Here is a 12,717-nt window from a genome sequence, read left to right on the forward strand (position 1 = left end):
CAAGCCAGAAGATCACGTTGTACATAATGGTGCATTCCAAGCTGCTTTGACTGCTTTCAAACCCCGCCAATGGAATCCTTAAGTGCGTGAACATAAGTGTAATCGGTAATCTATTGAGATGCAATCTGTTGAACATAAAACAGTGGATTTGTCAGCACATTAAACGTACTCCAGCATACTGCAACAGTCTAGAAAACTACTGAGATTGTAGGGTTTTATCAGGTTATGGGTCAATACATGAGGAATCTAGTAACAGAGTTGATACCCTCAAGACTCAGAAAATGGGATGGACTATAAGTACGGAAAACGCTATATAGGTTAAACGTTATACCAGCTGTTGCAGGAGTTCTAGCTCGACTAGTATACAAGTTAATATTAATATGAAATCACAAATAAGCTAGTAGACATTGCTATAGAGTTGGTTAAACCCCCTTTGATGTTTCTCTAATACAGGATGTTTAATATTCTAGTTTATTGGCTGTATTATTGGCTTTATTGGCTGTATTGAAACACTATTGGGGAATATGGAATAACTGGATATTTCTAGAAGATTTTACTGAATATTTTATGAAACAATTTATGGAATAACTACAGCTGTCAGGAGGACCTAACCAGCTAATTGGGAGGCCACAGATATTTAGTAGCAAGCAGTCCATCGATGCCATGATGCCATAAGTATCGTTCGAATGTATTTAATATAAAGCATTGGCAGGGTTGTTTTTGCCTACTTAAATATTATTTTTTTATTTTTAATAAATGTGATTAGTTAATTCAATGTTTTATTGATTACCGATTAAATGTTCATTGTTTAATTCATAGTTTAAGAGAAGACGAATTCACACTTAAGAGACTGAGCTAGGCGAAGCATAGACGATAAGCTCCCATGGTTGATTAAGGTATTATTTTTATAATAGTATTTCAATTCTCTTTGGTAGTCTTCTCGTTACAAATATTTTATTTCTTTTATTTGTGAAAATATTTTTATAAATTATCACAAAACTATTATTTCCGTTAGATTAACTTCAATAAAGTAAAAGAAAATGGAAAATGAAAATTACTCCCACACAATTTACATACATTCCTAAATTACATCAAACTTGACGTTATGCAAACAACGATGGACACCTAAATAAATATCTGTGCTAACAATCGATTTGTTTTCAAACACTCGCATGACATTTCAGTTGCAGACACAATAAATTATTACAGGCATGTATCGCAACTGCGATCTTTTGTAAATGATAATTTTCTATAGGGTGTACATTACTTATTTATTTAAAATATTATATTTATTCAGATACTTTACATTAGAAGTTAATATTTTAAACTAACATTTGATTAATTTACGCTGAAAAAACTAACTAAAGAGTTGAAGATATGGCATACTCTAACGTCGTATAATAATATATATATATATATATATATATATATATATATATATATATATATATATATATATATATATATATATATATATATATATATATATATATATATTTGTGTGTCAGCCAAATGGAATATGGAATAAATTAGCCAATAAATAAATGAGGGAGTATTAAAAAAAACTGTCAAATACGTCGATTAGTATTTAAAGTTGCGCATTTTTTTCCATAAGAACTTTTTATACGGGGTGTATCAGATAACGGTGGCCAATACCAACTTACTTATTTTTGTTTAATACAATGTCCTATACCTATCTTTAACAGTTTCGGAAATTTTTTTTTTTTGAGTATCGGAGTATTTATTTGTCGAAAGTCGCTACCACTGTCTTAATACTTCTTGCTTACTAAGGTCTTAGTAATGATAAAGTAAGAAAACTATTTAAGAATTCCTTTTTATTGATATGTTAAAAAAAAACAAATCTTTTATTGTTCCATGACAGAAGTAGTTGTTAGTGCTATAGTCGTTTAAATTTCAACCGCAAGGCAGAAAAATTATCATTATACAGATGATTGGCTATAGAGATAAGACACGGATGCAAATGGAAGTAGCTCGTTTATTTCACGAAGCATTTCCTGATTTGCCGCACATACCTCAAGGGAGAATTAGTAAAATAGGGAAGCAATTCCACGAGCTGGGCCGTGTTGGGAAGGTAAAAAAAGAAGCTGCCAATGCACTAAGTGAGGATACCAAATTGGCTGTTATGCTTGAGTTTGAGGAACACCCACATACATCTGTTCGAAAAGCACCCTCAGTACTCGATATTAGCTATTCATCGGTTATTCGAATATTACAAGGAATCAAAATGCATTCCTATAAAATTATACTTTGGACATTCAGGAGCTCATGGAAGATGATTTTGACTGGAGAAGGTATTTTTGTAAACAAAAAAATGATGGCAATGTTAGACAGCAATGTGATCCAATTAGAACATGTTTTATTTTCTGATTAGTGCAACTTTACTCTCCACGGTCATGCTAATCGGCAAAATTGCCGCTATTGGTCCAGAGAAAATCCTCACTGGATGAGAGAAGGCAATACTAAATCCCCTAAGAAGGTTAACGTGTGGGCAGGAATTATTGAAGATCAGATCATAGGTCCCTTTTTCATAGATGGCAATTTGAATGGCGACAATATTATTTAGCATTGCTCCAAAATAATGTGGTGCCAACGTTGGCCAACTTGTATCCTGGTCCAGGAAACCCACAAGTTCTAGCAAATATGATATGGTTTCAACCAGATGGAGCACCACCCCACTACCAAATCCATGTCCGGTAGCACTTCAACCAAATATTTTTAAGTCGGTGCATAGGGATGCGAGGATCGATGGAATGGCCACCACGATCCACGATTTGACGCTATTAGACTTTTTCTTATGAGGACAGATTTTAATTTGTATTATTTAGAAGTTTTTAAATAAGTTGTAGCGACATTCGACAAATAAATAATTTTTTTCTAAATGTGAATTTTTGCATTTTACTTAATATTTCCGAAACAGTCAAAGATAGGTATAGGACATTTTATTTAAAAAATGTCTAAAATGATCTGAGGAATCTTAAAATTAATTAATATACAGGGTGTTCTATTTAAAATAAGCAAGTTGGTATTGGCCACCGTTATCTGATACACCCCGTATAAAAAGTTTTTATGGAAAAAAATGCGCAACTACTAATACTAATACTAATCGACGTGTTCAACCGTTTTTTCGAGTACTTCCTCATTTATTTATTAGCTAATTTATTCCATTTAGCTGACACACACTGTATATATATATATATATATATATATATATATATTTATATATATATATATATATCTATATATATATATATACATATATATATATATATATATATTTATATCAAGAGTGTTGTTTAACCGACAAGACGAATCCCAAGGAACCGGATCTCAATAGATCGCAGCCACCGTGCCAGGTACGTAAGTCCGAGTTGCAAGATCGATAATATTATAATATTCATGTTCGTACGTCTAGAGATTTGGTCTACTGGTAAGGATTGATCTCTCCGTAAACCGATAATCTCAACGGAAATAAGGGCTCGTGTGACAATCGTAGCGGACTACGATTGCCTAGTAAAGTCACATTGTTTTGAGCCTTTCGAGTCTCGCAAAAGCACAGAACACAATATAATTCCCACTGGGAAAATATATACGGTCAAGCACATGTAAGCCTTCCTTAGCTATGCCCATTCATTTCTGTTTGTTGTTTTTTACAACCATTCGTAACCAGTCCTTCGCTTGATGTCATAAGTCCATCTGGTTTGAGGTTGGCGTCTACTTATCTCATTTGCCATTGGTCGCCGTTTAACAATTTGCTTCGTCTTCCGTTTTTCCTGTGTCCTGCTCAGTTCCGTTTTAACGTGGCAATTTTTATGATTACATTTGTTACTTTTGATAAGTCTTCTTATTTCTTCATTAGATATTCGATTGCTGAGCTTAATGTTAAGCATTTTGCGTATATTCCATTACATAGCTCTCTGAGCCATTTGAAGTTTGTGGACTATGTTGTCAAAAGTCAATGTTTCAATGTTTCAGTTCCATATGTCAGAATCAGCAATACATACTGATAGAAAGTTTTTGTCTTTAAAGTATTTGATAAAACTTATTTAAAGACTTTTGTAATCTTCTAAATGCTGCCCACTCTAAAGAAAATCTTCTCTTTAAATGCTGAAGGACATGTCCAAATGCATATTAGATAGATATATGCTAATAGATCTGAAGTATCGCGGAAAACGAGCAGGAATCAACTCCAATAATAAATCACAAGAGGTTAAACCGCGGTTGACCCATTCTTTTTAAACATGTGATTACAAAAATATGAGGGCTACAGATCTAGTGGGCCCATTTACTTGACCTGTACAAGATGGTATAAGGTTTTAGAACTCTGGTGGGTACCATTAATAAATGGAAGGTGTACAATACGCCGATTGACTGTATTACGACTAATTAGCAATATAAATAACTGTATTGCGTTTGGTATTCACTATAAGATACTTTAAGGTTTTCCAGGCCTGCCTTGATCTTGAATGCCTAACGATTTTTTAATATTTTGATATCGTTGTTCTCAGTATATATTATTGAACATTATTATTTAGCGTAGGCTCAATGGCTCAATACATGGAGTAAATACAGTAATAATTTTAAAAAACGTAAGTACATAATTTAAAAATACAAACATAAGATTATATAAAAACGAACATAGACAAAATACAGATAAAATATAAGATAATACAAACAGATAGGGTTATATCTTTAAGTCAAGTTGAGCTATCCATTCAAGGCTTGCAGGCGTAGTTTTGAAAAAGTCTTTTGGGCCCTCAATTCACATGTCTCCACTATGTGTTGGATGGTTTGATCTGGAGCTCCACAGTCGCAGCTGGAGGTAGGCTGTTTTCCCCATTTATGTAGATTGTGTGCGCATACTGCATGTCCCGTTCTAATTCGGTTTAAGCTCTTCCATATGTTTCGTGGCTGGTCGAAGCCAAAAGGCTTTTGGACTGGGTCAATAAGGTTGGATACTTCAGGTGGGGCTTCCTCAGTCCACAGCGTGCGCCATCTGGAAATAACATTGAAATCATCTGCTGTTAACTGTTGGGCTGTTCTTATGGGTGGTTTTCTGGATGGGAGTCGGTTTGCTGCTAAACTCGGGATGTCTTCACGGATTGGTAGTTGTAAGTTGCTATTTACTTTCGAATACTCCGTTATCAAGGCCTTTTGTCTTCGTAGAATAGGCGGAGGAATATGGCTAAGGATTGGAAGCCAATATAGTGTAGTCTTGATGCAGCCGCTAATCATGCTTATTGCTATATTAAGCTGCGTATCAACTATTTTCACATGACGACTATTTAGCCAGACCGGTGCACAGTACTCTGCCACAGAATAAACCAAACTTAGCATAGATGTTCGTAGTGTGTCCACAGATGCGCCCCAGTTGGTACCACAAAGATTCTGGATAAGGTTATTTTTACTACTTATTTTTTGTGCATTTATTTGTAGAGGTTTTTTAAACGAGAGAGTCCTGTCCAAGGTAACCCCCAGATATTTTGGGTAGGGTTGGTAGGGTAGTGCTACATTTCTCATTTTGACTTCTAATTTTTGATTTGTCTGTTTGTTATTGAGGTGAAAACAGCTTACCTTAGTTTTATTTAAGTTGGGTATAAGGCGCCATTTTGTGAAATATTCATATAGTTTGTTAAGGTCGTTTGTCAGTACGTTTTGAGTAATTTCAAACTGTTTGTGTTGTACTGCTATTGCTAGGTCGTCAGCGTAGCCAAACTTTCTTCCATCAGTGTCAGGTAGGTCCGATATATATAAGTTGAAAAGCATCGGAGCAAGGACTGATCCTTGGGGTAGTCCATTATTTAATTTCCTCTGTTTGCTTTGTCATTACCGTGGATTACCTGGAAGTATCGATCAGAGAGCATGTTGTTTATTAGTTGCAATATTATTTGGCATGAGATTAGTTTGGTTAGTTTATAGAGGAGTCCCTCCTTCCATACTGTGTCGTAGGCAGCTGCAGAATCCACAAAGACTACAGCCGTCTTTTGTTGCTTTTGGAAGCCTGCTTCTATATGCGTAGTTAGACTTAGGACCTGATCTGCGCAGCTTCGATTAGGTATGAAACCAGCTTGTTCGAGTGGGTTATTTTAAAGAATTTGTGGGCCTATTCGGCTTAGAATAAGTCGTTCCAGCAGTTTATAGCAGCAACTGAGAAGTGCTATAGCTTTCAACTTATAGTGGGATTTACTGGGTTTTAATACAGCAATTATTTTGCTCTTTTTAAAAGCTTTTGGTATGTTTCCAGTTCTAAGGATCAGTAAATAGAATGCAGCCAACCATTTTCTTGTCCTTTGACCGCATTGTAGTAGAAACTCAGGATGTATCCCATCAAAACCAGGCGCCTTGCCAGTTTTCATGTCTCGGAGGGCTGATGATATTTCTTCGTTGGTGAATTCGTGGGAGAACCTTGGGCTATGTCCAGCTGTTTGACGTAAGTTGTTGAGTTCCTTTTTTATATATTTTGTACGTTCTTTGAAACGTGGAGCCCTAGATAGGGTCACTATTCTGCTAGCTATTTGGTCGGGGGACAAAAAGTGGGGTTTTCTCCCTAGCTTTCTAAGTAGGTTCCAAGATTGTCTGCTCGATCTTTTAAAGTCCATTTTCTCCGTTGTTTTTATCTATTTATCTCTCCGGGCTTCATTTAATGTTTGCAATAGGTCATTACCTACATCTGGGTCACCATTCTCTATATAGTCATTGTAGAGTTCTTCGCATTCATTATTCCAGCCTGGGATATACTCTTTGCGGTAACCTCTTGGTATACACTTTTTTGCAGTTGATATCACTGAACCTACAAATCTGAACATTAAATTATTCTGTACTTTATATTTCTACCTATTTTTTTTGTTCGTGTTATCGTTTACTTTCCCTTTACCATAAATTGATCATCTGTAGCTTTATGTAAACATATTAATTTTAAATAAATAACTAACATAATAAAAAGAAGATAGAGTTAATTAATCACCTGAAGCCTATGGCCTACGTCAGTCAATAACAATAAATGTAAAAACTCCAATTCTATTCTGTTTGGGCTATTACAGTGTAGATGCTATTTTCTGTCTACTTCTAAACGATGCCTCTGCAAGAATTTTATAATAAATTTTTGTTATTAAATCCAAACCGTTATAATTTCTGCTATTCTTAATCCCATTGCATACTGGAGCTAATTCAAGCTATAAATCACTATCCTAATATATCGTTTCATAAATTGTCGATACCTCCGTTAATAACCCTCCGTAATTCAGCTTAAAACGTAATTCAACTGAACACTAGCTTCCTGCAATAATCTAGCCGTAATCTATGACTGGCAAAATTTATAGATCATAAAAACGATTTATAAGTAACACTTTTATAGGATAATGAATCCTTGATGGGCGAAAGCATTAGCATTATTAGCAGAGAAAAAAACTATTAAATACTTGGTAGCCGCATTTTTCTACAATACCCAATTATTAATTATGATATTCACACTAATCCCACATTTCTATGTTTTACACATTATGAGCGGAAAGTTTTAATATCATCACGCTTTTTTCATTTCTAAGACATTTACTATTGACACCTACTGACCTAACGTGAGCTCTATCTATCTTTTTATTATGTTAATTATTTATATAAAATTAATATGTTTACCCAAAGTAGCAGATGAGGCAATTGATCGTAAAGGGAAAGAAAACGATAATGTATACTGAGAACAACTATATAAAAATATTAAAAAATCGTTAGGCATTAAAGATCAAGACAGGCCTGGAAAATGTTAAAGTATATTATACTGAATACCAAAGGCAATACAGTTGTAATGTATATTACAAACCAGTCGTACTACAGTCAATCCACGAATTGTAAACCTTCCATTAATTAATGGTACCCATTCCAGAGTTCTGCAACCTTGTACCAGCTTGTACAGGTCAAGTAAATGGGTTCACTAGACCTGTACTCATTATATTTTTGGAATCACATATTTAAAAAGTATAAGCCACCGCGGTTTAACCTGTTGTGATTTATGATTGGAGATTTTCTTGACATTTGCCGTGAGATATAATTGCAAATACTATTGTTTATTAATTTAAAATATTATACAACGATAAGATAACGAACTTATTTTCAGGTGCAGTCTGAAACATCCTCCTTACGTCGAGCAATTTGCGCAGTAGATGATACAACGCCGCTTAAACTGAGGGAACAAGAAATGAGCATAAACCACTTGACTAAGTAAGAAATTGCGCACCTGGATGAGTAAACCTCTGCATCGGCGACATCTCAATGAGAGCAGCACAAGAATATGTCGACAATACAGCGTCGATCTATTGGTTGACATCAGGAAAGATGTTTCCCGAGACTGAGGGCATTCTACTTGCCATTCAGGATCAAGTTATTCTAACTAAAAGTTACCTGAAATATATTGTTAAAGATCCTCAAGTCAAAATGGCAAATGCCGATATGGATGACAAGCCCAAGAAACCATCCAACATCTTACCGGGGGCTGTTAGGCGTTTGTCGGAACTGATTATAAAGAACGCCATGACTTAGTAAGAAAGATTATCCACCAAGAACTAGCTGAAAAACTGGGACTTTTCCAAAAAAACCATCTTCCTTATTATTAATACGTCCCTGACAGAATGCTTGAAAATGACAAGTACAAGCTATACTGGGACCGCACTGTGCTCACAGATCAACCAGTGGCACATAATAGACCGGATCTCATACTAGTTAATAAACTTACTAGGCAAACAACACTTATTGATGTGGCGATACCTAGCACCAATAATTTGCGTTTTAAATACAATGAAAAGATCGCCAAGTACAGAGATCTAGAAATACAAATTAGGAGACAATGGAGAATGGAAAGTACTAAGACAGTACCTATTATTCTATCTACCACTGGTGTTATTCCCAAAAACCTTCTAGAGAAAATAAAACAACTGAGTCTAAATTAGCATCTCTATAAGGCCATGCAGAAAGCTGTACTTACGACGTCCAGATGTGTGTTTTGGGAGATACTCCAGCATAGCAAGTAACCTAGGGCTCGATAACACGGAAAGAGTCCCACCAGAGCTCATTCCTTTTGACACCGTATCTGGAATGAGTGAATTTTCCCCTAAGAGGGAGTGTGAGCCCTATGGCTAAATCTGGATAATAATAATCAACAGTTGTTACCAGGTGATCTGATATCTTTTAAATTAATCGGCAGTATTGTTAATGAAGACGAAGCCGTAAATTACTCAACAGAACTTTTAAATTCTCTGGATATACCAGGGATGCCAAAACACAATCTATCTATCTATATAAGGATTTTTACAGCTGTCGCTGCCTTCCTTCTTTCAGCCAACGTCTCCAGTCCTTTCTGTTCTGCCATTCTCCATCTCTAAGGTCTCGTCTTTCCATGGCCTCGTCCACTTCATCCCTCCATGATCTTCGGGGTCTACCTCTTTTCCTCCTTCCTATTGGGCTTCAATTCGAAATCTTTGCTATCCACCTTGTATTATCTGTTCTTCTCACATGCCAATACCAAATTAAACGTTTTTGTTCGATGTAGCTGAGTATGTCTTGTTCTACTGCCATTCTTCGTTTTGTCTCCTCATTTCTGATGCGATCCATTTTTGTCACTCTGCAGCTTCTTCTCATAAACTCCATTTCAGTTGCTGTGATTTTGGACCTGTTTCGTTTATTTATTACCCAATTTTCTGCTCCATAGGTCATTATACTGCGTACCAAGGTGTTATAAATTCTCTTCTTTGTATTTCTGGTAGTCTGTCTATCCCACAGTACCCCGTTCATTTGTTTAATACATGTTCTTGTCTGTACTAATCTGCTGATTATCTCTTGCTCGGTGGTTCCACTTTTTGAAAGTACGAATCCTAAATATTTGAATTTGTCAGTGCCGTTAATTTCCCTATTATCGTCCATTTCCAAGTTTCTCACTGGTTCTTGCTCTGTTGTTAAATATTCGGTCTTTTCTAGATTTATTTCCAGTCCAGTTTTTGTGTATTCCTTTTCTAATTTTCGGAACATATTGCACAGATCTTCTTCATCTTGAGCCGTTACCACTTGGTCATCTGCAAAGCTTAATGTGTACAAGAAGTTGTCCCGGATTGGTATTCCCATCCCTTCTCATTTCCTTTTTCATGGTTTTAATATTTGTTCACAAAAATTTATAACTGGATGCTTTAAAGCAGGATAAATTATAATTTTATACAAACTGTAATGTAGCTGATAGACGGCGCCACATATGCCACATGTGTGTCATAGATTTGCGCTTAACTTTTTTGATCTTTAAGTTAGCTCTATTTGTGTTAAAAAATAGTAAAGATACATTATTTTTACAAGGAAAAGGTATACTTGTTAGTAACCTCAAAATTTAACCGTTTTCGAGATATTCGCATTTTATAAGTCAGCTGCATAATAATTCTTAGTTGTAATATTTGTGCAGTAAAGCACTGAATACCTGTAGATAAGCATAATTCACAGTTTATTATTATTACAACAACTCAAAGATGATAATGTAACATTACAAAATTTTTGTTATGGCTGCTAAATGTCTTATTGAAGAAAATTTTCTTCATATTCTTCTTTAGGTCCCGTGTCCGTATTCAGACGTTGGCCGCCATCATGTTTACAATTTTCCTTTTCTATCACTTCTTAAGTTTCTATACCTACTGGCGTTGTATTACTTTTTCCCTATTGTACAATGCTGAAATCCCAAAATATGTGGTTTATGTAAGATGGTACGCCACCACATTCTAGGGAGAAGGCAGTGAGAACATACTTAAATATAACTGTTCAGAACGTTGGATTGATCGTGGCAGTCATATTCCTTGGCAATGTGGTGAGATATTGATATAATTATTTAATTTATAAAAAATCTTAAAAGTATACTTATTATTCATTACGTAAATTGTTTACCCATTTTTATTAGGACAATTAGAAACTAAAGCCCAGGTATTAAATAACACATATGTGTCTTGTTTCATAATACTTTTGCTACCAATCTAACCTTAAAGACTCAGCATTTTTACAAAAACATCATCGTTGGCCTAATAACCGATATTGTTATAAATATAGTAAACACACAGGTAATTTAGTTCAGCATAATATTAGTTCGTTGGTTAATCATAATAGATCATTTGTTCGAGATGTAATTATAGTTACTCGTAAGCTGTAATGTAATCATATAAATAAGTAATGTCATCGATAGGTTATTCCGTGTTTATATAAGTAACCAATGAATCAGATACATCACAGTTTAATACATTATTTAACCTCTGCGACAAATAAGATGTAGTTCCATAATATACCATAAGGTTTGGATATGTATCCAAAAGAATATATTCATCCATTATACAGTATAGCCACCACGTAGCCCAGAATTTAATCCGCTTGATTTTGGTGTATTGGGCGTATTAAAACAACGTGTCTATAAGAATCATATAAACATTTGCAACCAACTATGGGAAGAAATAAATACTGCAGCAGTTTCTTTAGAACCAATGATGCTATTTAATATGAGACGATCTTTTATGGAATATATTGACAAATGAATTACAGGAAATGGTGGACATATCGAACACTTACTTTGGCAAAAAGTTATGTTATTTAGTTTAACTATTTCTTAATTTGGTTTGTAAACAAAATGTTTTGATTATGACTTTAATTTAACATAAAATGTAAAATGTTTGATGTAAAATCCTATTATTCTGTTTTTGTCAAATCATATTATTAATTATCCTGCTTATACAGGGTGTTTCAAAAAAAGGTAACCCCGTCTCTAGGGTAGGTAAAAAACTGAAAAGTAATTGGGGTTTGCTTAGTAAAAAATTTTTGTAACGCCATCCGTTTTCAAGATACAGGGCGTTGAAGAAAACAAAATTTTACGCATTTTTTACGATTTTGCCGAAACTACTGGCAACATTGTAATGAAATTTTATACGAATATGTTTTGGAAGCTGATACATCCCATGAATTTGTTTTTATATCTGATTCTCATAGAGGGCGCTAGTTACACGGATCTCACTAAGTATTAGTCAATATAACTTTTTTAAGAGTATAATTATTAATCAAAATTTTAAGTAAACTTAAACATCATTCAATTTTAGACGAAAAAGGTACTCTTGGTAAAACTCGATACTGTGTACCGTTTTCGGAATATTTTGATTTGAAAATTATGAACCTAAAAACACTAGAGACGGGGTTACCTTTTTTTTGAAACACCCTGTATATTTATTTTATTTAATATTTCGTTAACTATTAACTTTAGTTAAAGGTATTTTATACCAAAATTTAGATTTATTAATGTTTTTTTCTATTTTCCCTTCGTTGCCTGGAATAATTGCCTTAAATCAGAATTATGCAGCTGATTTGTAAAATGCGATTATCACGAAAACTGTTAAGTTTTGAAGTTATTAAGAAATATACCTTTTTTTGTTAAAATAATGTATCTTTAATATTTTTTTGTCACAAATACAGGTAACTCAAAGAGCAAAAAAGTTAAGTGCAAATTTATGCCACATATGTCGCATATGTGGCGCCCTCTATCAGCTATATCAAAGTGTGCATCAAATTATAATTTCTCATATTTAAAAGTACCCAGTTGTAAATTTTTATGCATAAATCTTTACAAACATGAAAGTTATAGCGAAAAATAGAATTTTAAATTTGCACTTTAACACCCTGTATCTTTCTTAATATCAACATTTTATTAAA

At 34.2% G+C, this 12,717-nt stretch overlaps 2 protein-coding genes across 4 annotated transcripts in view; both read right to left on the reverse strand.

Annotated features, from left to right (window-relative positions):
• LOC140434935 (uncharacterized) overlaps positions 1–12,717 on the reverse strand; it is an 810,654-nt gene that overhangs the window by 436,138 nt on the left and 361,799 nt on the right. The window lies entirely within an intron of this gene.
• On the reverse strand, positions 4,726–5,538 carry LOC140433934 (uncharacterized). The gene has a single exon (XM_072521906.1). It carries the CDS (start codon positions 5,536–5,538, stop codon positions 4,726–4,728), a length of 813 nt encoding a protein of 270 aa, XP_072378007.1.

The sequence above is a fragment of the Diabrotica undecimpunctata genome, chromosome 2 (genome assembly GCF_040954645.1).
Source record: "Diabrotica undecimpunctata isolate CICGRU chromosome 2, icDiaUnde3, whole genome shotgun sequence".
Taxonomy (NCBI): domain Eukaryota; kingdom Metazoa; phylum Arthropoda; class Insecta; order Coleoptera; family Chrysomelidae; genus Diabrotica; species Diabrotica undecimpunctata.

Bases quoted from the DNA above. Each gene is read 5' to 3' on its own strand.
- LOC140433934 (XM_072521906.1), bottom strand. From the start codon at position 5,538: ATGAGAAATGTAGCACTACCCTACCAACCCTACCCAAAATATCTGGGG.